The following is a 27462-nucleotide window of genomic DNA, read 5'->3' on the forward strand; positions in this document are numbered from 1 at the left end:
GATTTCTGATGTAATGTTTGGCTTAATGGCAGCTTGGCCCCTTAAATCCTCTGAAGGCAGAGGTGACTAATCTGAAGCTAATTTTTAATTGAAATATGAAGAACAGGCCATTTTGTGCTGGAGGCTCCCTATAGGTTTACTATATTTGCACTTCTCAGGGTGGTGAGAGCCCATGGCTTTGCCTCAAGCTGAATACACACCTACCCCCAGGCATGTGTATATGGAATGTACTGAGACAAAGCACGGCACAGCTTATTCTTCGAACTACATATCTATCTGCCTACTGTATCTCACAAGAGTTTTTGCAAAGAACGGGACTCTGTCTACACAGTGAAAATGTGAATTTTTTAAGGAAGTCATTTTTGTCTGAATTTAGTATTTTAATTAATTCAGCTGTCCATAACCATACAGTAACATGAACAGCACATCATATGCTTGATTGCTGAAAACGCTAACAGTAATAAAAATCACCTCCGCCACCTACAGTTCAGTGCATACCTGGAGAGGAATGAGCATGAAGGTGGCCTAGGGGGAAATGTGGGGAACCCACCCCTGGCCAGCCTTGGCCCCAGGAGCAAAGCTTGATGTTGATGGGGGGAGACGGGTGTGGTGAGCACCCAATGACAGTGTGGAGATGAAAGGGGGGAATGCTCCCCAGGAGAGCTCACCTCACGACTCGGGCTCCCACTCGAGCCACCCTCGCCAAGTCGCTTCCCCGGCTTCATGTGGGTGGATTTTGAATCATTTGAAATGCAAAAACGTGTGCATGAAAGGGAACATCTCTTACGTGAGTCTCACTGCACTACCAGCAAAAATCTCATTGCGAGCAATCAAATTTTGACGCAACCAAGGGGCCCAGATTCAATCGAAGCGCAACACACTTTGTGCTTCATTTTGACAAAGCTAAAACAAGAGATGCCTATTTTGTAATTGATAAAACACATTCATCAGACCAACTTTCTTCCAACTGTTACAATTAGGGTTTGCAAGTTTCTGTGGTTTTGCACTTCATTAACAATAACTTTGGAATGTTCATAAGACACCATTGTATTAAAAACAGAAAAAACATAATCAGTTTCATTGTTGGAGGCCCACGCAACTAGAACTCTGCAACTCCAGTTAATTTTTTTCATATTTGATTTCATTATAATGTATAATAATGCAGTAAACAGCTGCACATAATTATTTCATCAGTGTATTTTAAAATTGCCTTAGTGGGGAGAAGTGAATGTTGCTGGCCGCTGCAACCCAAAAGACAATACCCAATTTCACATCCAACACATGGGCTGCCATGATTCACTATATTTCAGTCAGGAAAGCTTTTTAATGTGAAGACATTCTAAATCTTGAACATTTTGGCACTAAACTGTTGTTCAGCATTGACCTCCACCTTCTGTGAGATCTACCAGTGAGACACACATCTGAAAAGACTACCAGGTCCTCTTAAAGGGAAGGGGAGTTTTCTGAATACAGCTTTGAACTTGATGCTGCAATATTGTGTGTATCTACATTCAGGTGCAATGCAGTCCCTCCCTGGCTTCCATCTGTTCCCTGTAAAGAAATTGATGGCTAAAGTGCATGTTTTATTTTGTTAAATTGACGCGATCTCTATAAGGAAACCAAACTATTGCCATTTCAGTCACACAAGTCAGTGCGAAATCACTACCAATTAGGAAAAATAATTATGCCAAACCTGGCAGCCCGGGTTAGCGGATTCTGTTGTACTTTTGACCAATAATCTGTTGTTGGTGTTATTAGTTAGCCAGCGTTACCAAATTACCAAATCGTTCTGAGTGACCCTGTGAATGAGAAGCTAATTTTTGTTTTGATATTGTGGCTCATTTGCTACCATATGGGAGCATTTTGTGTTGATGTGTAACTTAAACGTTGCTCAATGTCACTATGATGTTTAACTTTATATTTTTGTCAATTTTTCAAGTTGAAGTCAAATTTCCACTCTTGATTACAAAGGTGGACAATACAGCTGTATTCAAATTAATTTTCTAAAGCACCTTGAGTTGCATGCACTTTCTGTCAGAAAGGTGTCTTTCCTTTTAAATATGTTTATGCTCCCAAAAAGAAACATATGGATGTTTTATGTTTTTGTCAATCATCTCTGCAAATTAATAAAATTACTATTAAGCAGATTAAAGAGTAATGTTATAATAATTTTATTATTTTTAAATTTTATTTTAAATTTAGAATGTTAATTTTCTATAAAATATAATACATTTTAATGTAATGTAATTTCACATAACATCAACATTTATTTTTGGTCCACGGCCCTCCATCCAGGTTAATTTTTGGCCCTTCATAGGAAAGAATTTGGGCACCTCTGGTTTAGAAGAAAATATTTTAAAGGGAGCAGGGGAAATTAAACTTTAATTTCTTATAGTTAAAATGGCTTATTTAAATTAATGTTCTGTTTATTTGGTTGGGTATTCATGTGCAATTTGTTCAATAAAAGCATGTTCGAAATAATTCATTTCTTTATTCAATGGGCATAGGCTATTCAATGTTTGGGGTCTATGTACTTAGCAGTGCACCTATTAAAGCAGAAAGACATAGGAACTGTATAAGTAATATGCACACTTCAATATTTGTTTATTTATCGCAAGTCATATTGTCATTGCAATATTGAAGAATGTTATCGCACATCGCAGATTTTCCTCATATCGTGCAGGCCTAATTTAAACTCTCTGTGAAATCCCAGTGTTAGAAAACATAATGTGAAAAAGTTATCCAAAGACTGAAGAGCAAATTAGTGGTAATTATATTTGTATTGGTCTACTGCTGAAAAATGGTGGAGTGTTCATTTTGTTCTAGCGTAGGCTGAGTGGGAAGACCTATTGGGACTGTGTGAGCAGATGAAAACTGTCCCTCCTGAAAAATGCAAATTTTTTCAAACCAACCAGTAGACTGTGACGATTCCATTAGTCGAGAGTCATCGGCTCACTGTATACTGGGCTGTTTTACTACATTTAGAAGCAGAAGCAAATCTGAAACAAAAGGAAAGTTGACAAAAGGAGGGAGTTTCAGCTAAGTCTGGAATTTTTGTGGGGCAAAGAGAACAGCTTGTCTGGTTTGCATGGACAGTTCAGCAGCAACAAAAGAATGATGTTTATCATGACACTATAAAACACAACAACAAACAAGAAACTTTGCAATTCAAGTGTATAGAAAGCGACTGAATTAAACTCTGTACATTACTGCAGTATGATGAGTTCTGTCTGTTCCTTCTTTGCTTGTGGTTGTGAGTGCTCCATTCTCTGGGTTAGGTCCATTGTATGGGTTAGCGGACTCCAGGGGGCACTGGATTTTTAAGTTGCTGTTAGCAATTTGTCACACTCGATCATTTGTGTCGTGTAAGATGAACTACAGCTATAGTGTAAGCCCTTGAGACCAGGTTAGATTAACAAGGCTTTTAAAGGGGAGGTGAGTAATATTTAGCTAGCTGTAATGAACCTGATTATGAACACATATGCTTTACCAAATACAAATATATCAAATATGCTTTACCAAAGTCAAACTAGAGAGCTTAACTAATACAGAGCAATAAGATTACAGTGAACTAGCGACTTCTTATCTAACTAAACACAAATACTGTCCAGATACTGTAAAGAAGAATATATGATTTAAAAAGTACTCTCCAGTCAGTGCTAAAAAGAATCTAGTTTGATTGTGGCTTCCATGACTGAGTATGTCATGTCAGAGAGGTTAATGCCTATACCAAAAAAAAACAAGTCTTAATGCTATAAATGGTCTGTTCACCTACAGCACAGAAACCATTTAATCCCACACTGTCTCTAGCAGTGCTTTTTCCAAAAAAGTGCACAGTTGAAGTCTACAAGTAATGTGTCTGGACAAAACGCAAGTATTTGCAAATGTCAGTCTTTAAGAAATTACAGCTGCAGAAAGAGGATGAATTTACTTCCAATCTTGATAAGTGGCTTTTGAAAAAAGAAAGTGATTTCATTCCATTCTCCTTTGCAGTCATCAAGGGTAGAGATATCACAGATATGTTCATGGGAACAGTGCATGCATGCCCATCAGTGGCTGAATCAGTATGAATTCTGTAGCGATGCATGACACTACTGCAGCAAATGACATATTTCAATGAATCGAGAGATGTGTGCACCCGCTGAGGTTGTCATAGTGGGCCTGACAACAATGCTCTATGTGTAGTGAAAAAAGAGACTCTGTTTCCTACAATGCAACACAGAAAACAAAGAACTACAGGCGGTGAATCAGCCTGGGTCCCTGATTAGGATGGCAGATATGCCATTTGCCAAGTGTGTGATAGTAGTCCTCACCTGTACAGTACCAAGGGTAGGCCTTTTCCAGAAATCTTACAGAAATAACCATAATGACCCTGATGCCTGTAGACTTACAGACATTCAAGTCTGCACTGTCTAAGTTTATTTAGAGAAAACAGATTTTTTCCATTTGAATACAGATCAGCAATAAATGCTTGCACTTTTGAATTTGCGCTTTGTGCTTAACATGTTTTTTCTTCTTCTCCTTCCTCTCCATCTTGATTTATCTGCCACATAAAATCATCACAAATCCTTCTGTGCCCCTAATTATACCATTGATCCTTCCTGTATCCGCCCAAGAGCAACATCTGTTCATTGCAGCCATTTGTAAATCAACGAGACAACATTGGCACTTTGCCGATGCAGACACATCCTGTCCTTTGTAACTGATCCTGGAGAAAAAGATTGGACGTCTGTTGTTAATGGAAGAAAGTGCACTGAGCCACTTTGCCACCAATTATTTCCAAGTGTACCATCAATTAGGATGTACAAGAATTATGCTATTTCAGCCAATAGGATGCACCAGCAGCAACAACCAGAAAAGACAGCTGTCATCTTCTTCATGCATGTAAACTAGCTTGCTGAACAAGCTCCAGACTAAATATACCAACACACTATTGATATTGATAATGTGGCAATATTATCAATGTCATAGTGGAAAAAAAATAACTTTTTAAAACTTTTTAAAAACTACTAATTTTCCGATCAGTTATTTATAATAACATTCTATGCTAAAAGGTTAAACCCTCACCCAACTAGATTTGCAAACTGCAGCCTATCTGTAACCTATCTCGCTCACTAATTTTATATTTTCAACATGCTGGCTTACAAACTCACTATCTAGATTATCAACTACACTCTACCTGGCTACATTCAATACAGTTGAAAATGGACTGGGCTCTGAGCTTTCCTACACTTACCAAAGAATGTTGAGAATAGGTCTTGCTAGCAAAGTCATAACATTTCCACATCAATCCCCACCCAGCTGCTACTTCTAGTGTTTGATGTTAATTTTACATATAGTATTGTGATGTATTTTGATTCTGTGCTCTAGGGACTGTTGTATCGTAGTATACTTGGCTTCTGTCAGATTGAACAAGTTAACCTGTGGTAGGGTTCGAGTAGTGTCATGCTCAGTCATTGGTCTGGGAGTGTTCTTAGCCTGGTCTGTCATCGTTGCTTGTTTAAATTGAATGGATACTTGTGTGCTGGAAGTTGCTCTGATTAAGAGGGATTGCATACGTAATGTAATGTAATTACCTTGTTTGCTACAAAGCTACCTTGCAAACGAAATTTAAACATTTACACTATCCCAGGACTCAACGATTAAGCATATATAGGGACTATGAAGGCATCATGCCAAAATGCCCGTATTAACAAACAATACAGCCGTCAGTCTCTTCAGTCTGTCACACTCCATCAGTTCACATGCATAGCATCAGACTTACCCATTATGTACAATACATAAAGACACCATGATTTAAGCACACAATATAGTACATGGCTTGTTTAGTTTATGCAAGACATTTTGTATTGGGTGGAAAGCATGGAAGATGGATTAAGGGGCATGGTAACAAAATGACTAATTTCACCACGGACAGAGGTTTGAATCACAAGGATTTGCAATCATTCCTTGATGAATTAAATGCAGAATATGGCTGAATACCTTATTACACAGATGTGCTCAGAGAGAGTCAGAGTGCATTTCTCAAGTGGTTTTAGGAGACATGCTTTAATACAAAACAAAGGGAAGAAATATTACAGTTCTCAGGTGAGCATTTTTTCAAGAAATCTCACTGTGTGATCTCGGCCTCTTGTGTGAAGTAACAATATCTCAGCAACTGAACGTGACACTCTGAGATCCTACACAAGGGCTGACTGAGATGGATGATACTGTTGGAGTGGAATTTTGTTTATGGGCAAACAACTGCTGCAAGGAGGCCTTGCCTCCCTTGCCCATTTATCGCCAAATGGTCTCCAACACACTCACAAATTAGATTTCCCCAAATTTTTATCTGCTGTGTTGAATTCTATGGCCTGTTTTCCAATTTAAACCAACAGCAATTCCATTTCCAGCTTTTCACAGACCGTTTCAGTATAGACGTGAAGAGTTGGTGAGAATATTCTAGCAGGGCTGAACATATTGCAGCAACACCCACAAGGCGAAATTAGAAACTTCTCTAAAACACTTTCCTGTGTTAGAGCATTACCTTGTCCTGTGTGCCACTCTGTTGCAGCTCCACCCCATGTCGAGGATTGCATAACTGTGTGAGCAGCTGTGTTTATCAATGAGCACACAAAAACCAGACCTTCACAGACATCATGACTATGTCTATGCTGGCATCTGCACTGCATATTCAAGATTTCTTCCTCACACGACACCAACTAAGCACCAGGTCTCTGACTCCACAAATGAATGGGCTCAGAGCAGCCAAACACTGAAGGGAAGATCACTCACTAAATAGCTAGCCAGCTCAAGTACATATCGTGGATGTACAAAAGTTCCAGTACAGCCCATGGTGATATTTGACATACATGGCGTGCACTGAGCCAGCTGGGCCAATGCCATTCCCAGTAATGGGTAGGGCACTTTAAAATCCCCTGTGGCTGAGAGTAGCATGTAGCGCCAGTTTATGTCCCAGACACAGTTTATGCCCTGGGCCTCGGCAGCTACTGTACATGAGCACGGTTTGACCAGAGATATTGGGTGTTAAGTGCTTTTGAACCTGGGGATGGAGACTAAGGATCACTTGAAGTGGAAAGCTAACCTGCCCCTTCAGCTTCCAGGAGCTTCACTGGGCTGGACAAACCACCTGTGAATTAATTGTGCAGACTCTCTGGCTGGACTCTGAAGTTGGGTCGCAGGTCCCGAGTGCGCAGAACAGGCTGTCCTGATTTAGCCGAGGCAGAGATAAAAGGGTAATACGTCTCATCCTTTCACAACCTCTCTAGGCATGGAGATAAATGGACTACATGGTCACATTTCAAAAAGAGGGAGAGAGAGGAAAACAAGAAAAGAAAACGGGAAAAATCTGTGCAATCCATTCACGTTCTGTCCACTTCTCCTCTGTGGGACTGAAAGAAGCAAATGAACCAGCATATGTCAAGCACTATAAACAATAAAAACACAACTAAAATAATATCAAAAGAAATACAAATGGTGCAAAGCCACTGGAAAAACAGGAAACAAAAGTTTTTGGTAAAATATCAATTTAAATGGTAGTATGTGAATTCAATCTACAAAAACACCATGGAAACATTGCCAGACAAATCACATTTTTCTCAGTGTGTTGCCTGATCAATGATCTCTCATGGTACTCTGTATGAAATTGCCTGGGAAAAAAACTGTAAAGACACCCATGTGTCAAGAACAACAGGCTCCTGCTACAGGGTTGGTCTCTTCATCTCCATCGAGAAGCCATTTGGAGCAACAAGTGCTTTTTCACTTTGCAGCTGGGAATCGCACTGAATTAACATATGTAAAAATGCTCGAGCTCGCTCGGTGAGTGTGGAATAACTGCAGTCTCAACAGCTCTTAAAGTGCATTTATTCAAGCAATTATTTCCAAAAAAAAAAATCACACAATTCTGCAGCAATCTCCTGACATTCAATTGTTTCCCTGTGCTTGGATGGTGTGTGATTTGGAGCAACAGAAGAGACTCAGATGGGTTGTTTGCACTGTTCCACCACTTCATACACAATACAAGTGATTGTTATCAATAGCCATCTTTGCCTAGTGGGGGTTTATTCACTGCTTTGCTCTGTCAAATAAATAATGGCACTAGTCAATACCACCATCCTCAGGGGTCGAGCCAACCACCTTGCAACACACAGTGATACGTATCTATATTTTCAGCATGGGACCTTCATCATGTAATTCTAGGCATGGTGTCCCTGTTGAATGTGCTGAGCAGGATACTGAATCCTATTTCAGTAGCCTGCATATCCCATCTATAAAAATGTATATGAGGGAATATGTTCAGCAAGCACTGTTAACTTTATGCTTGTAAGACAACTGTACAAGTAAAAACTTTTGGGCTCAGAACTGGGCTTACATGTTTATACAGCTAACATGCTACATTCATGGACTGTAGCTCAGGAGCCAATGCAACAAACATGGAACAGAAGATAGAGAAAAAAGAACAATGGCCTTTCCCATTTAAAATGAATTTTTCTCTGTATCTTTGGTTTTGTCTGTAAATATTTTTGTATGTTAACTTCCCATGACTAGACAAGATAAGAACAGTGTGTTAAATATCTTACAAACAGGAACACTTCATATGTGAAAGTATTACAGTAAAACCAAATATTCCAATATACAACAGCAGCAGCTGGAAAATGGACACAAAATAACATTTATTTTTTTATAAAATCTGTGTGTCTAAAGATATTCCACTCAAATTTCCTTTTATCTTTTGAAATACATGATTGCACAGCAAGAACTGAGTCTCTCCATCCATTTAGCGTTGCCTTGTTCTATTCTTCTGGTGTAGCTTTGGCTTAAAAATTATGTGGAAGTCAACAGAATGAATTGCTTCATTAAAGTGAGGGAGTAGATGGAGCTCGGTCGATTCTGGAGATGAATACTTTTAAGTGGGCAATTTCCAGTTTTCAGGATGAAATTATTCTGCTTGAGTGTCAGAGGGGTGGTGTTTGTTTCATTGCTGTGTTTGAAAGTCTAACAAGTTACACACTGCTTGCTGGACATTCTTAGCCTATTGCCCAAATTGTGGTTGTCAGTCACATGTATGCACTCACATTTTATTGCCCGTATGAGCACACAAAAACCCATAAACACAGCTACAGTTCCATGACAGCTAAATGGCAGCTACAAAAGAAGTTTGTGAACATCATTACATGTGCAGTAATCCACTTAGCACATATTATTTTTTAACACAAGTTAGTGTGCATTACTAAGCAGAACTCAGACAGTGAGGACACTTAATGCTTGTTCTGAGCAGATTGTGGTATGTGATTATCCCTGCTGTTTGTCACTGAATGGTGTGTATATGAATAAAACAACACTAGGACAGTACTAATTACTATATACATACTGCGTGTTTGGGGCCTGAAATGATGCATCTTAAGTTTTAATGACTGAACAATGCATAATTAGCTTGCATGAAGCTCTTAATGTTTCTAACATGCAGTTTTGCTGTTTGGCTTTGTATGTCTAAGTTGCCACTTGATAAATCCACTCAGAGGATAATCTTGATCAATGGCTTTCCAAGCTGTCAGGTTGAATAAAGAGGTTTAAATGTCCAGCTTTTCATGCTGCGTGTAGTCTCTTTCAATCTGGCATTACAATTTCAGGTGTTTCATACCAATAATCCACTGAAGGCAGATTGTGCACATAAAAATGTTCACTAATATGTTATGTTTAATCATAATATCAGTAATGTATCAGTATTAGTTATAACACATACATATTACATGCATACATACAGTCATACATACTGTACTACACATATAAATATATATTTATATCTTTTGTTCTATTCTATAACTGCTGTTTTCTCCCTTGCTCTTTGTTTTTTTGACCTCTGTTGAGTGTTCTCCTCCCTCAGCCATGGTGGACCCATCTCCCTGAGTGGGTCAAACCTCTTTACACATTCTGTAGGTGGTTTCACAGAGTGTCTGTGTGAACAGGACAGTCGGGGAACTAAAGTCACTCCCACAGGAACGCCGTGTGATGAGATAAAAGGGGTGAGTTCATTTGGGGCACAGTCCACACAAAACACACAAACAGACATCACTCGGCAACAGGAGTGACTTCTGTTGCCATTACAGTTTCATACAATGGCCATAAGAAAACAACACAGTGATAGCAAAACAAAAATGTTGCACTGATGGACTTCACAGTGCTATATTTCACAGCAAAGTTAGCACTGAAGAATAGCTGTCTGCCCTTGCACATTTTGCTGGCGATAAGAGGTGTGCATTTGACCTCAGTCTAGCACTCACCAGCATGGGCACACATGAATAATGAACTCTAATAAAATAACTTTCATAAATGATCGTACACATTAGCAAGTCTTTCCATCTTCTATGCAGCAGAAACAAGCCTCCAATCGCTAACTATGCCACAAATCCCACCTCATAAACTCGCTGATCTAAAGCTTCTCTGCTTTGCAAAACTGTGCTCTATAATTCTGTTCCTGCATAAAAGTTGTCCTTTAATTACCTTTGCTACTGGTAGGGAAAGTACATAATTGCATGCACATTACCATCAGCTCCCAGAGTGCATTTATACACCACCTCACTTAGTGTTCCTGCACTTCTGTGCATAGAAAATAACCACCTTGGTTCAGGTTTGTCTGCCATATTGGGACGAGACTGTACTGCAGCCCTTGTTAAGCATATCAGCCAATGATATAACCCATCAGCATACCAAGATAGCCAGACAGACAAAATTCTCTCATACCTAGCCAAGATTCTCTTCCCTGACATACGTACATGTTTTGGAAGTGCTCAACACTGCACAGGTAGCATTCTGTGATGAACTTGACACTGCATACCTGTTAGTCACAATCTCTGTAATATTTTCAATGACTGTGATAGTTTTTGCATTTAGTCTCTCAAATTAAACATGTCAGTCTTTCTGACATTGTGTAGCATGGAGAGTGATAGATAACATTTTAACATGATTTCCAAGATAAGGTATTAAAAAAAAGAAGAAGCTACAATCTTTTAACCATACACTTGGGTGTCAATAACCACAATAACATTAATATGTTCCTGTCCTTGTCTGATACATTGAAGTAAGACTACTAAACATAATTGCACACAAATTGTTAATGAATATGAATGTACCTTTACTACCCTTCCCAGATCTGCTGAGAACTGATGTAGTGTTCACTGTTGGGCCAGTTGGGTCAGCTTCTGGATGTCAGTGTTATTTTAATTAAGTGACAAAAGCAAGAATTATTCCATCAGATTTTTTAATTGCTGGAGTGCTCAACTGGCTCAGCCATGATATTTTCCAAAAATGTGAGTATGGAATTGGAATGATTTTTCAACAGTTAAACAAGAAAGCAAGTAAAAACGTGTTGTTAATTGTCAGTGCTTAGGCCCTAGCTCTGTGTCCATTCCTTCTCTATATAACAAAGATTAACAAAGGTTTGCAAAGAGGTTGGACAAGTGATTGCTAAACCTAGACCATATAATAAATTTAACCACCATTGGCCAAGAATTATTATACTTTTTTCCTCCCCACGCATTCCTTTTTTCCTGCTGTTAATTACATATTGAGTAGCTAGCTAGGTATTGATGAATTAATTATTTTGCTTAGAGTAATTTATTTATAGTTGTTTCTGATGATTTCAAGGCATATGGATTTATTTTTATTCTGTTAATATTGCAGTTTGATGTTGATTACAACAATTACAAGTAGTAAGTAACATGAAATCCTCTGCTCAGAGAGATAGTGAAGGAGTCTTTTATTTTTCTGCTTTTATCTAAGGTCCCCCTTTATTGTACAGGGTAGAATAAATTTTGAACGAATTGCCAGTTCATCTGTAAACAGGATTGAAAATGAAAAGACGTTAAAAAGGCATTTAGCATCTTTTAGATAGTTATTAACATCAGGTATTTGTACATCTGATGGTTACACCAGTTGCTCTGATTGGAGAGGATCTGTTGGCAGTGATGATGGTGACACTATTTTAATGGTTGCCATGGAACATTTAAATGTCAATTTTTCATCCATGAACATTTACTGATTGTTTAGCTTCTCTATTTTTTGTGTAAATAAAAGATATCTTACTGAGTATTCAAATCTGTGTTACCCACAGATTTTTGTAATCCAAAGCTTCTGCGGATCTTGTTTCTGTATTTTATGTAAAATTTATTTTGTTGTTGTGTGAACAGCAAGTACAAGCACACAGGTATAATGCATAAAATGATTCAGAGCAAAGCATCACTGTCTGATTAGAAAAAAAATAAATGCAAAGTAAATTACTAGACCATGGGTTTGTGTAGGGGTTTTATTTATTTATTTCTAGGTAGCTTCTTGACCAATGTAATTTCTGCAAAAGAATTCAAATTAACATTTACAATCAAATTGTGACCATTTTAAACTCTGTCTATCTGCTGATACACAGCCTTTAGCACAGCAAATTTATTTTTTGATAAGTAAGGGTTCTGCTGAGATGAAGAGGAGACTGAAAAATGTCAGCATTCTTACTTGGAATGCAAAATTTTTTAGCCTCCAGGCAAAACTCATCCTTTTCCTCACAGGGAATAAACTGGCTGCTACGGACACAGCGAGGCAGGAGAGAACCACAGCATGCCATCAGAGTCATTAGTCACTCCAGAGGAGCGTGCTGCAGTAATGGTGGCTCTTACACCTCACTGTATAAATAATAATAACTAAAAAAAACAACACAAATGGCAGATGAGAATATCTGAGGTTGGTGAATGAGGGTTCGATGACTCGGGTCAGCTTTCTCACCAAATTAGACCGAAGGGCGGGGTAACTGACCCCCTGATGAATGGAGTGTCTGCATTTCCCAGACACGGACGAGGGAAGAAAAATATCACAGCATTCTTGTTGTTTTTTCCTCTTTTTTGCACATTTACACTAAATCAATTTTGCAGTTAGAATAGCAAGAGCCTGATTGATTTCTTATGTTTGCGTGTTACGGTCCTCCGCGCCAGTCATTGGTACACGCCACCCCTTTTCCCCCCGACAAAAATGGGAGCAGGGGACAGCGACAACCTTCAGTGCATAAGATCACCTTTCCATATCTGTCCTCCTCCGAATGGGAACCGGAGGTAGACGACCTCCGCAAATATGGTGGATCAAACCGCAGAGCCATATCGCGCTCCTTCAGCACGACACCTTCTCCACCTGGAGAGCGAGAGGGTCGGCGCGATGCATAAATACTCTCATTAAGCACCTGTGAGTTTCTGGCTCGACAGCCAGGCCTCTACAGAGAGCATGCCTAATGACGGGTTCTTAAACGCTGCTTCCACAAGGTTTGGTTCCTCCGTCTCTCGTAGCGGGACCTTTTTTTCACTGCTTCAGGGTGAGCCAGAGCCACAGCAGAAAGTAGAATCAGCTTGGTATAATTGTCTACGTGGGTTTCAGTCCTGCCAAGCAAGCTGAGGTGAAAATACTCCAGGCCTGAAAATGCGCCTTTTCAGCATGATACATTAAGTTTAGGCACAAACCTCATACCATAAAATGATACTTTATGCCGGGCGTAAAATTCCTCTCAGGAGAATGTTTACCCTTTAAAGACTTTTTGGTTTTCCATTCTCTACATCTGATATCATTTTAATCTTTCATATTATGTTATCCTCATTGACACTGAGCTTTAAAGAAGAGCTACTTATGTAGTGATTTGGATTCATTTCTCAATGGCTTTTGTATGTAACTCCCTTTGTATGTTTCTCCCTTACTGCTTTGAAAAAGGTGGTCCACTTTACAGTTAGTCCTGTATTGTCATATTGTCTATGGGAATGGGTTTCCCATGTACTACAGTCCAGAGGAATTTTAGCAGGCAGCTAAAGGTGTTTGTTATGCACCACAGTTTGCTGTACTTTGGAATTCACAGTAGCTGCATGCTGCAGTGGCTTCACAGTGCAACTGCTAATCGCTGGAGCACCCTGTGATGGTAAATTTCATTTGATAGCAAATGGACTAGTGGCATTCTAACACACTGTAAAAGAAGGGGAAAAACTATGTTGCCAGACTTAGACATGTCTACAAGGAAAAAAAAGCTTCCTCTTGGCAAAGTGCAGATTAGTTAATGCACAATTTTACGTTCATACAACAGCTTTACAGGGGCATTAGCAGGGATGCTAATTATGCAAACTGTTGTCATTTCCCTGACTGAATGCATATGCCATACAGCCTTTGAGTGACTAACTTGACAATAACGGAGAGGAGGCTTAGCGCTTCCCCCCCTTTGGCGGTGTTCATTTTGCTTACTACAAAGCGCGCTTTTCAGCGAATGGGCACGGGGCAGATTAGCTGCGTATGGAAAGACAAATACGTGGCAAGAACAGTGTCTGCTTCTGATAACGGCAGAAACGAATGGCAGCCATGTGTCTGCCACTCACACGATTCATCTGAGAGGGGGAAAAAATAATAAAAGTGCTATCTGAGGCTAGCTGTACTTAACACCTTTCAGTGATATTCTCACCTCTCCAATGCCAGAATGCAATTTCACAAAACAGAGATCAGTAAAGCTGGATGGGGGAGCGTCATTTAAATAGTGATCACTGGTTATTTGATGACCTTGCACACACAAAGCAGCCCTTCATTGGAGGGTTCCTACGCGCCCCTGTCTCTTTTCTGAGAAATGCAATTTAGAGAACTGGCTGGCTCTCGGCCGTATTTGCTTGATGCAGGCGCACACAAACTGCAGTTATTTCAGTGAATTTCCTTCTGACAAAAGGCATCTGCGGACAAATGTGCACCTAGACAGCACTGATAATGTCTGTGTAAGAAAATTGTGCTGTTTCCTTCAATGACAATCAAGGGGGTCTGTCTGTGAGATAATGTGTGTGTATGTGTGTGTGTATGTGTGTGTGTTTGTGAGTGTGTGTGTGAGAGAGAGAAGGTATACTGTGTTCCCCCCATCCATTATAATGTTATGGTCTTTGTCCCCCTAGGATATTATAAGTTAGTTATTCTTTTGCTTCTATTTCCATGGCAACCAAACATGGCAAATAAACAAAAACATCACAGTTTGATTTAAAAAAGTGTGAGGACAGTTTATTGCTTTGTGAAGTCTTGAAAACTTGGAGCACCTTACACCACATTCTGTTTTGCCCTGCAACAGTGTCACTACAAAAGAGGTAGATTTTAAAACTCTTTTCCTGATTTTTTTTGATCGATTTTAAATTTTTAATAATTTATGGCTTACATTTCATATAACTTCAAGCTCTGAGACCAGTTCCAAAAACCGCTCTTTTTATTCAAACATGACTCTCTTCCACAAGCTGCAGTGAATAATGGTTTTGAGTCTGGGAAATTGAATTTTTGATGCATTATAAATAATTTATCCTGGAGGATAACTCTGTTAATATATTAGCAGTTGAGTTCGTCATAAGTGTTTATAGGCAACTTGAGAAGGACACATCAGACCTCTTACAGTCAATTTGATTGGTCACATTTCTTCCATGGTGATGATGTCGTTTATCTACTCTCTTGCCATGTATAATTTATGGCCATCAGCCTTGGAGTATCAAGCTTCTGAATAAAGGACCTTGCTTGCTCCACCCCCTCTTGTGTCATACCAATTCTGCAGAATTATTTTCAGTCTTTTCACCAATGACCCTTTACAGATAGCTCAGCCAATCAGAGCTTGTAATTATAACTCCTGATTTAGACTGGCATTAAACTCCATGAGTCACGGCACAGCAATACCGAAGCTTTCAATTCTTTTACGGCATTTTTTTTCTTTTCCAGGTGGATGACATCAGGAGACAAGTCGAAGTGTCTTATTGGGTCTAGTCATGCGGCAAGTCACAACTGCTGGCAAATGTGTGAGACTCGCCGGACGGGGTAGCAGCAGAGACAAACGTTATAATGAGCGATCCCCAGAGATCACTGCCTGCCAAAAGGATCGGGAGGACTGGGTGGGGGCTGTGGGGGCACGAGTATCCCTGCTTTAGGTTTAGGTTTCAGCAGTGGACCACGGTGTACCTCAGCTTCACTGCTTCACACAACTGTCTAATGAAGGAAGCCTTATTAAGAGGCACAACTGAAAAACTCCCAACAGCCAAGCCAGCTCAAGCCTTTATGATCTCTTTTTCTGTTTAACAGAAGCCATGTAACTTTCCTCAGAGAAGCGCAAATGGTAGAAGGATACTTTTGGTGGGAAGAAAAGGTCCTGCTTAGAAAAATTTAACATCCGTGTGCATTTGTTGGACTGCTGACATTCTTTGCATTCATAAAGTCAGACCTCCTCAGACTACCTTCTGGCATCAATAATACAACAACATACTTGGACATTACAAACTGCATCAGAGCAAGTCAGTAAGCATTTTTCTCTCCCCAAGTCAATTAAAGCAGCCATTAACCTTGAAACACCTGATTGCATCTGCTTCATAATGATGCCATTATCCTTTTCTGTTAACTAAACTGAACTCATTAGTGTTTAATATATTACATAGGTTTGCAAATGCAGCATCCAGTTTAGAATCTTGAGAAAACACCCTATATGATTTGGGAGACGAAGCTCAATCAAGGGCCTTTACCACATTACGGCGAACAACATAGGGGAAATTGTATTTGATTTTAGACCGCTAGTGATGCTGCCATTTGACAACAAATGTCCTTTGAAATTTCTGTTAATGGGTTAAACGTCTCTTCTCTGTATGAGCCACAGTGTAATCATACCTCTCCTGACTTGTTTTCCTCTATTGTGTCATCAGAAATTAAAGTCATTATATACTCTTTCTAATTAAATTACATTTCAAATCAAATTATATTTCATGATAAAATCCTTAGTGACAAGCTGTTTCTGTTGTAACAGGTTTTAGTTAACACTAAAAGAGATGAAAGAGAAACGTATTGGGTGGTGAAAGGCTTTTTCTGCAGTCTACTTCACTGAAATAAAGAGAAACACTACACTATTCTGCTGTTTCATTTAAAAGGCCAGTACAATTAAAGATCTACATTTTGGTTAACCATTAAAACGAGTGAAAAGAACTGTCAATTAGTCAATGTCAACAACAATGGTTTGGTGCTAAGAGTGACACAGACAGTAGATGTGCTGTTTCAAGTGCAGACTGAGCCCTGAAGCCAGGGTTCAAAACCAGCTGTGCCATTTGCTGAAAATGACTGGGAGGCCACATGGGTGGATCAAACTGGCTTCATTCCTCCACAGACATGGGCTAGTTAGTCACCCAGGGTGCCCTCATTGCTCTGCTGTTGGCATCATGGGACTCGAGTTAGTGCGCGTGAGCTACGTAGATAACATCAGCTCCTTCTGGTGCACCATGGGACTTGTAGTTTGAAACACATTAGGCATACATGGATTTCATGCTTCTTGCCCTAAGCTTGTCACGGTGATGAGAAGCTTAAATGCTTCAGTTAATGCTTAAACTGGCAACTACTAAAGTTAAGTGGAAAAGGGGAAAAAAAGCAACAAAAAAGAGTGAGAAATATTCTTTAAGCATAACATGGTGATGGCAGACTGCCATTTCAAATATGTATTTGACCTTTTATTTTGAGCCTCCATCTCATGTTTCTGTGTGAATGTTTCCCTGTGAGGAGAGGACAGGCACCCTGACAGACAGAATCTTCCCTGGCTGAGTCACCAGGCCTTCTGTTCCAGGTGACCTCCCCTGTTCCCTCCATTTGACACTGCATTAACGACGCGTCTGTGAGAACGTCACTGGCCCAGTTGTCTGCAGGCGCCTGGAGAAAACAGAACCAGTGAAACCTGTCCAAGACGGACCTCTTCCCTGTTTCCAAGTGCACTGGGCGCCACAAAGTCTTTTCACAGCCATGTCTGCATTCAACTACTGAGCAGTATGGGAACCAAGGCTTTCCCTTGACCTTCTCCCTGTAAGATGAAAATCTCATGCATTATTAGCCCGTAGCGTCCCTTCCGCCATGGATGCTACAATCGCCTGGGCAGAGGGGCAAACCCTTGCAGTGGAAGACGGCATGCTCTGGTTATGCGTGTGCCTCAGCGACAGCCCAGATGAGTTCCATCGTTCAAAAGCACATTGCCCCTACCTTGATTTAGCCCCTGGTTATTTAGCTTTCAGAGTTCAGTGGAAGAGACATTGCCCATACAGATGGTCTGCCACCGTCTGAATTGCAATGTGCCAGAGCCGCGGCTGTGGAAGCAGAGAGTAATGCGATGAGTGTCAGAGTAAGGCTCAGAGGGGAAGAGAAAAAAGATAATAAACCCCTTCAAGCACCTATTGACAGATAAGTCAAGGTTTGACCTGCTAGACACAACTCGAGCGCTGGGATATATTGACCACTGCTTGTAGCCTGCTCAAGCGTAGCTTTTTCCATGACAACACGCACAGCCAGACACAGCGCCCCCCTCTGCTCCCCTTGTGTCACGTGCTTTGTGTGCAGCAAAAAAGCAATGGGAGGCGCAAACAGCAACAGCAAGGCTCCATGATAGACATTGAATGTCCTGCTGCTGCTACCTTTCCACTGGAATTCGAGCAGCGGAGCAGTGAAGGTCCAGCTTTGCAGAGAAAACTGTGAGGGCCTTTGACAACGCTAAAGGGCATCTAAAAAAAACCTGTTATTTACACACTGAAACGGTGAAATGAATCATTGATGCAATGAACGATCACAAGATAATCCACAGGCATATACCAGGATTACAGTGGGATCTGTGCAGCTAGAAAATGCAAATAAGAATCTCTTGTGAAGATCTCACCGGTGTGCTACCACAGCTTATTTGGGAGATCTCAGACTTAATTACCTCTGATCAGGGACTACATAATGCATTTAGACAAGGTGATTTTTTAATTTGGGTCTGCGAAAGACTAGCCAGAGCTCCTCCAGAGCTCAGGTTCCTCATCATGTCTGACAGCTGTTGCAGACATATGGATGGTCCTGATGAGAAGTTCCCTCTTACCTCATCTCCATGCACCAGGTGACATGAAAGTTCTGACATCACATTATACCTCATTTTTATTCATTTACTTAGCAGAGCTCCCCGTCCTCGTTGATTTGTTTAGGTTCCCTTTCATATGCTGGAAGTCCCTGTAGTTGCTGGGATTTGGCTGTGGCTATTGTGATTAAAAGCCTTGTTCAAGGGTACATCAATGGTGCCCCACTCGGAATTCAACCGGTTAGACACATTTGTGTTGTTTGCTGTTTTTTTTTTTTTTTACCCAGCAGCGCCGGTAAACACAGACCACCACATGAGACCTCTGATTTGACGGGCAGCCAGAGCTGGATTCCTCTCCCTGCACCTTTGATAGAAGCGGCCGGCCCTCTCCTGCAGCGTGTTTCTGCGCTGTCTGAATCCAGAGCTGCTGCTCTGTTCTCACAGCCTGAGGACATCTACAGGGCTCATCGTTACTCATGCAGAATTTCAGTATGCTTAAGGTAACTGTGGTCGAGCTTGGTCGCAGAAGCCAGAATAACAGTGGGCCAATTTCATTTTTGAGAAAAGGGGAAATGAGGAAACGGGTAATCAGTGTTGAACAACACAGAAGAGGCCGAAAAAGAGTGAATGCCGCCAGCTCTATTCAGAAACCATCCGAGGCTTGAAAAGCTCTTCCAAAGCCCACTTTGAAAATGACATATTCACATTCACGCCGCAACACAACATTATCACAACGGTCTCACAACAATCAGCTGCCTCACAACAGCCATCTGTAGAGGCACTGCAGAGAGGTTTCTCAACACACAGCCAATATCTCCTCACAGGGAGCAATCTGTCTATCTCTTACATACACACACACAAACACACAAGCACACACACACACATACAGAAGGGTTCGATGATCAGTGAACGTTCTGCTACAACTGGTGTACTTTGCCATAAACCATGATCCTCCCCTGCATTTAAACTAATCATAATCTTGACCTGGTCAGCAAAATGACAAGATAAACAAAGAATGCAATTCAAAAACATCCACAGGTGCAAAATGTACTGCATGTGCATGCCATAAAAATGCAAAGCCATGTGGACAGTGCTTGACTGTGGGATTTGAGTCCAGCTGAATTTGAATCAAAACTGGATAAGCAAAAATCCAAAATTCAACTGAAAGTGTGCTATAAGTACAAAATGCCTGGGGTTCTGTCCATAAACTTCAGTGACATTGACATAACCATGGCAGCTTGGTTTCTAGGGGAAAACATATTTTTTTATATGTGTATATACATAAAAATTATTTTTGTATCAATAATAATTTGATTTACATAATTCTTCAATTATTTCATTTCATTTCACTCAAAGGTCGAAATCCATTTTGCCATGAGCTGATTGTCTTGAATGTTGCACTGTACATGTTCACAGTGGAGGTAATCACCGAGACTAATTTCACATTTGCACCGTCCTTGATGTATGAAACGTTTACTCATTTTTGCCAATCCAGGATTCCTTTGAGGCTTCTTTTATGTAAGGCCAACAAAGTCAAATTTGTATCATTTCTAATGGACTGAAGCTCATGAAATTACAAGGTAGCAGTAGGCAACCATAATCATTATTCAAGCCATCAATGATATTATGATGATCTTGCTAATGCGTGATGAGGATATATTACTCCTAGCTCTTCTCAATAAGTATGGCACTTACAGGGCTGCCAACCATCTGTCCCTTCACCGAAAATCCATAAAAACCCTGGTTCATAACAGTCCATAAATCAATAAATCATAAAGGCTGTCCATGAATTTGGATGAAAATAAATGTGTGTACTATGGTGCATATTCACTTGGTGAAGCAGTCGATGTAAATTAAACTTTTTTTTGGCCAGCGATCAAGTATCTAGCATTCTGAGCATCTCATCATTACTCAATGTTTGCTACTCAGCAGCAATACCCAGGTTTAAACTGAGAGTAAAATGAGCAGCGTGTGCTTCCCTGCATACCTTGGTGTCTTTACCAGAAGAGATGGTTTGATTCCACAAATGGTCTTGAGTGTTGCTGAGCACTCACACATTCACAGGACAGCTGCACATTTTGCTTGTTTTTCAAACACCTCAGTGAGCTGCAGAGGTAACACCACACTTTTTCCAATCTAACTGAACGATTACTGTCTGCATGACTGTTAGGTAGCTAGCTGCTTAACACTTTTGACAAAATTTGTTAATGGTTGTCACGCCACATTCTTCATTGAGAAGCTATTGCCCTAATGCCTATGGCACAACAAATAATAAAATGAAATATAAAAACAAGTGCAACAGATAAGCGCAAACATCGGGAAAAGTACACTACATATCGATCCTAGTGGAGAGATATCGAGAGCAGGTAACAGTTTCAACCTGATTAGCACATCAGCTGTTCTGTAACAGCATGCCTTATTCTTTCTGTCACATTATTCTTGCATGGTACATAATAATGTTCAAAAAGGCATGCTTGCAGCGCCAACATGTGAATGCAAACATTCTATACTTTAAATATAGCAGAATCTGCATTTTAATTTTTTTTAAATTTATCGATGTCCATTAAATATTTCTGTTTCCTCCTGATGCTGTAGATACTCAAAAGTTTTTTCAGGCAGTGTTCATGTACTGTGTGTAGGTAGGTAGGCAGGTAGATAAGTAGTGGTAGTAGGTTGCAGGACTACACATATGGCAGTCAACAAATAAACAGAATTCTGAGTACGTGTAAGACATACACCTGGATCTACCCACGACCACATACAGCCACGTGAGAAGTCACACTTTGAAAGGCAATTGTCTGAACAGAGCAGCCACAGAGAAGATACCAATCTGAGACACCAGGACTTGAACGGTGGCTTGGATTCGGAGCACGGTGGCTAGAAAAACATCAATACTCCCATCTGCCCATCTTATCCCATACAACAAGGCGAGTATTGACAGAAATTTGTTGGCTGGTTCTCGGCTGTCTCCCAGAGGGTGCATTATAGATGTGCACCTTGTGATTAGGAGGTGGGTCAAAGTTTTAATTCAATATGAAGACCAAAGGAAGACCCATAGGGTGTCTAGGCTGACCACTGAGGGCAAGAGCGCTGTGGAGAGAGAACTTGCTTTACAGTACCCCCGCAGCCCTCTGGGAAATCAGGGATCCAGCCGACCAGGAAACGCTCTACGCATGGTTCCCCAGCCTGGTAACTTTCACCTCAGAAGCTTCATTAGCTGGACAAGGTTACCCACAGCCCAATAAACCACCTACGACCAAACCAGTGATGAATGATTTCGATTGGCAGCAGCAATTTAAAGCAGGGATTTTGCTCTGAGAATTGAAACTCATTCACACCAGTCAAGTAAGGCATAGCATCAGCTGGTGAGGGTGGTATCCCCAATTCAGTATTTCTTGAAAATCTTTTTTTTACAGATTGGTCAAATCTTTTTTTTACCTGAGCTTGTTTCAGAATGCTATAACAGGCATATAGATGAGCTGGTGATTTTGGTTATGGGAATACAGAAACAACAATGCACTTATTGTGATGTATTTTTTCATAAAAGGTAGGAAATCCCACAGGTGGTCATGCTTGTATGATAGGCATTTGGTTTATTCCATGCCTAATGCTGCCAAGCTCTCTGTACAGAAAGAAGTCAATAAAGAAATAAAAAAGCATTTCTACTAAATTAATTCATTTATATTATGTAGCAAATTAAACTCAAAAAGATGTGTATAATGCATATCTCAAAAGCATTAACAGTTACAATAAAACAGATACAGAGCAGCTAATAAAAGAAAACAAGCTTCAAGCTGAAAAATAGTGCTATGATCCATGCATGTTTGTTCCAGCATGAATGAAGTCTTACTAGGGATTTATGTGTTCAATGTATCATCTTCATAGTAGTCATTAGATACCAATCTGAGTGCTAACATAATCATGTGTGACAGTAAGACATAGCGCTTAGAGAACTGAATTTATAGCCTGAATGTTTCAGGTTCAGAGTACCTAGTCTGAACTACTTCAGTAAATTTTCAGTTGTGTAAATGTATAACATGCAAAATGTGAGGGCTTACCATACCCCCCCACTTCTTTAGAGATGGAAACATTAAAGGAATTATATTATTATATTTGCTTTGCTTATAATCTTATCTAAGACAACTTTCAGAGATTAAACCCTTGATTCAGCTGTGGTTTCATCTGAGCGTGAGCGATCCAGATAAGTACCTTGTTCAAGGGTACAACAGCCATGCTCACCCAGGACATGAATTCACAAGAGATCATCCTTATTCTTGGATCTGCAGCCCTAACCCAATCAATGCTTCAGCTTCAGCTTATTCACTGTAGGTATGTGTGCCTTTGCTAGTGTGTGAAGATATATTCTCCTGCAGGCTCTACTGATGTTTGTGTGTGTGTGTGTGTGTGTGTATGTGCATGTGTTGTGTGTGTGTATGGGTGTGTGTGTGTGTGTGTGTGTGAGTCCAGGCACACACACAACCCTGTAACCCCGTTCTGATGAAGGCACGGGCACGGGTGAGCCCTCTGGTGTTGGTCAGTGGCACCGCCGCCAGGAACTGATTCACTCTCCACAGGCTGCACACTTTTGACACACTCACTCTCTGCAGGCTCCACGTTTCAAGCGAGCGAGTGCAGCCCCCCCGACAGCCAGGGAGTGACGCGGCCCCGCCCCACGCCTGTCTCTAAGCATCACCGAGGAGCTACGTCCTCCCCGCCACCGTGCACTTATCTCTCCCGCCCCTATCTCCGACAGTAAGGCTGCTCCTGCATGCTGTGCTGTGGGAGGCGATTTGACACTCCTAGCAGGGTGCTGACACACGTCTGAGGGAGCGTGCGTGCGTGCGCAGGGGTCTGCCGTAGCAACTGGAACATGGCTAAATGCTGTGAGGGGGCGCGTCGGCTGTCGGCTCATCCCCTGGCTCCCATGCTGGGGCGCATGCTGCTTTCGGCGGGGAGGAGAGGGAGAGGATGAGAGAGGGGAAGGGTCGGAGAAAGTCTGCCTTCTCCCCGTGGACAGATTACGGGAGGGTATCTGACAGCTCGGTGCTCCCCACCTGGACTATAACAAGTTCTAAGTGAACCTTTTTTATGATCACAAGTGCAGCCCTCATTGGAGGAGAGCCAGCCGTTTCTACCAATTACACTCAGCTGGGAAATCAAGCCACCAAGAGCGGCACAAAAAAGGGATTACCTAGCGCGTCTCTTATGGCGGTGTATGGGAGCTTCTGTGCTCTGTGTGGGCTGTGTGTCAATAGTTCTGCTTCCATCAAGTCCTATTACACGTGTAAGGCCAAAATCACGTTTAGGGCAAACACATTTAAGGCTTTAGGGCTGAAAACTAATGTTTCACCTCACTAAGTCCACACCAGAAGAGGAAGTATATTTCTTCTGCTTGTGTGATTGATGTCATAACAAGACTGCTATATTTATGACGGTGAAATGGTTTTCGACATGTTTCACACCCATTTCTCCCTGGGAGATGCCTTGGGGTTAAAAGTGTGGCTGATTTGCATATTGCATGCCACCTTTCCTTTCATTGGTGTTAAATGTGTGCGTATGTGTGTTTTTGTGTGCCTGTGTGTATGTATGTATGCGTGTGGGTGTGTGTGTGTGTGTGTATGTATGCGCGTGCACGTGTGTGTATATGTGTGAGTGCGTGCGTGCATTTGTCCTGCTTCACCCTCTGGTGAGTCATGTCGCAGCATTCTGCTCATGCACTCTCTTCTCACTTCATTCCATTGATTAACAGCAGTCAAAATGAAAGTGCATTCCCACAGGGATCTTTGCGAATAAGTCCTCGTTAAGAAAATTCTTAAATGGCAATCATTTTCTGCATGTTTAAAAATCATTCCTTCACTGTGAGAATAGCACGTATGGTTAGGCTGAATTTCATGTCATTCATTTAGGAGATGCTCAGGCTACTTCTGGTGAAATGCTCCATGATATGATGGAGGAAATAAACCTCGTATTATTACTAAACTTACATCAAATAAGAACAACCACTGCTTCAACATTATCAGAGTAATATGAATCTAGGGGTCATGCAGAACATGGATCATTGGAAAAAGCAACATATTTTCTATAATGTACTGAGACAGAATGGGCTCTATAGATACTTAAAATAAAGTGTGTTTTATTATCATTTTTGGTCTATTCCACAGCAATAAATTAATGTACAATATAATAAACAATAATGTAAAATAATCAAATGTGAAAAGTAGACAGCACAAATATGAGAAAGAGGCATAGTACAATTCAGTTTTATTAGAAGTTATGTGAATGCAATAGCCAGATTAAAAATAACTTTACTGTAACAAGCAACACACTGTAAAAATGGTCTACACCATGCAAGCACAGCCATGCACAGCCTCTTATTCTCCATCCTGTGACCAAAACTCACACACATCCTGTCAAATAGTCCCTCACACTGAGTCACGCCTTCAAAAGATCCATCTCTGCATTGTGCCTCCAGCCTTATCATTGCACATGCATACAAGCCTGCTTTTCTGCTTTCGCTACCCAGGTGTGTGTGCGCGTGCGCGTGTGTGTGTGGGGGGGGGGGGGAGCAGGGGTGCATATCTGTGTTCACGTGTGTGTGTGTGTGTGTGTGTGTGTTAGTTTGGCCACTGTGCAACCTCTGCTTTTCAATTACAGGAATAGATGCAACATATGCTTGACGTTTGTCTTCACATCTGTTTTAACTAACTCCCTTTAATCTTTCTCAAGCTAAGGCTAAGTTTGTCCATTCTACTGTCTGTTTTGTTGCCTGTTCAACACGATTTGGGAAATGATTACTTTATATTTAGTATTCAGACACTAAAAAACCTGCTCACTGCTGTGTGTATTTCAGAGGTTACCAGCCACCTCAGTCATGAATACAGTAATACCTGAGCCCTTCTAAATGATGTTTACTGTATAGGCAACTGATACTTTCTTCAGCTTGTGATTAAACACTGAAAAAATTCCTTCTTTCTGAAGTACTTCCCATGAGAGCGATACACCTTAATTTACAGGAATTTTAAAGGAGTATGGCTTGCCTCTAAATGAAAATGGGAAATGACTGTTACAAACTCCATATATATATGTATATATATATATATATATATATATATATATATATATATATATATATATATATATATATATATATATATCATTGCGTCTGTACTGTAGCTAAACATTGCGCATCGCAGCTGGATAACGGGATAGCATTTCACTGTACAAGATCTATCTGCGACTACTTTACCACCATACCCTCTACATCAGTACACCACACGCTAAATCCACCAGCCGTGGACCCGTGTCAGGACTCTGTTCGAAATAATGCCACATTCTCTTCCATACCTTGCAAAATCAACGAGCTGAATAGCTGAGCTATCGGCGAAGTTATACAGATTGACAGTGTATGAAGCGCGTGAAAACCCCGTTGAGCCGAGGCTTGGATACGCACAAAACATGTCTAAAAAGCGGTTTAACAAAGATCAAAGAACGCCACAGACTCCGACTAACCAGAGCACATGAATTTCGAAGCTTATGCTAAACAGCAAGTCGCTGCGCTAGAGGTGTCGCTAAGCGTTTGATGCTTACCTGGGTTTTGTGGCGTTGTCCATCTTCGAGTTCTGAAACACTGTTCATGATTCCCCATCGATCATTTACCATTCCCTGGAAACCTTTAAAATCGCCTGTTGGTATCACAGGCAAGGGAAAGACTATTTTACTTTCCCTCCTTTAAAGTTACTCCATAGATAGAGAAAATAAACGCTCACATTCAGAAGCTAAACTATTCCTAGCGCACACGGGCTCCTACACTAGTACTATAGGTCCGATGGGAAGCGTAGCACTACACACATTGTGATCTCATACGTACTTAAACCACTTCTGATCCAATTTTGATCGTATTTTGCTCTTTGTGTATTTCCCTAGAGATGGCAATTTCTGTTCTTCTATGATCTCTCTGATGGTTCAGTGATTTATTAAAAATTTAAAAAGTCAAAAAACAAAGGTGCGTGTGGACGATTGGTCCTTGCAAATGACGCGGAATGCAATCCCAAAGACCGTTGCTTTGCAGTATAGATCTTAAAGGTTTCTCCAAATCAAATAAATATATAAATCCACCGAGTTACTCGGTAATTAAATTTCTTTGTCCTCTTCCTGAAAGCCACTCCGTGAAAGTAGTTCAATGCGCATACGTTACTGAATTTATACGTTATTGAATACTTCTTAGTCCCTTCAAAAATAGCATAGACCTATAGCATATTGCAGCGCCCTTTTTTCCTTGATACGAACTCGAAGGCTTCAGCGCCGTGGCGAAGAGATAAAGACTCCTCTCGCTTGCCCTAGTTAGAAGCTGATCTGCATGAGGACGGTATTTCACACAGATGCTTTTGACAAGAGCGGTGCAATAGCAGATTAACAGGCTCCAGTTGCGTGCTGAGCCACGCTTCGTGCCTCCGAAGCTGTCAATCAGCGCGTTCAAGTGCGCCTGTGCTTGCCCTCAGTGCGTTGGCACCGCTGCCTCTCCGGCGAGAGTGTCTGCTGCCGCAGCCCCAACAAATGCATACAACGATCCGAGAGGCGCAGCGTATGGGTGCCTACATGCT

General features: G+C 40.9%; 1 protein-coding gene across 1 annotated transcript in view; it reads right to left on the reverse strand.

Annotated features, from left to right (window-relative positions):
• Positions 1-27048, reverse strand: part of LOC118777857 (fibrinogen C domain-containing protein 1-like) — a 104191-nt gene extending 77143 nt beyond the window's left edge. Inside the window, exon 1 of the mRNA XM_036529077.1 lies at positions 26450-27048. Coding sequence (XP_036384970.1) covers positions 26450-26521 — 72 coding nt within the window. The 5' untranslated portion in view covers positions 26522-27048. The remainder of the gene's footprint in view (positions 1-26449) is intronic.
• Positions 27049-27462: the final 414 nt, after the last annotated feature.

The sequence above is a fragment of the Megalops cyprinoides genome, chromosome 5, assembly GCF_013368585.1.
Source record: "Megalops cyprinoides isolate fMegCyp1 chromosome 5, fMegCyp1.pri, whole genome shotgun sequence".
NCBI lineage: Eukaryota > Metazoa > Chordata > Actinopteri > Elopiformes > Megalopidae > Megalops > Megalops cyprinoides.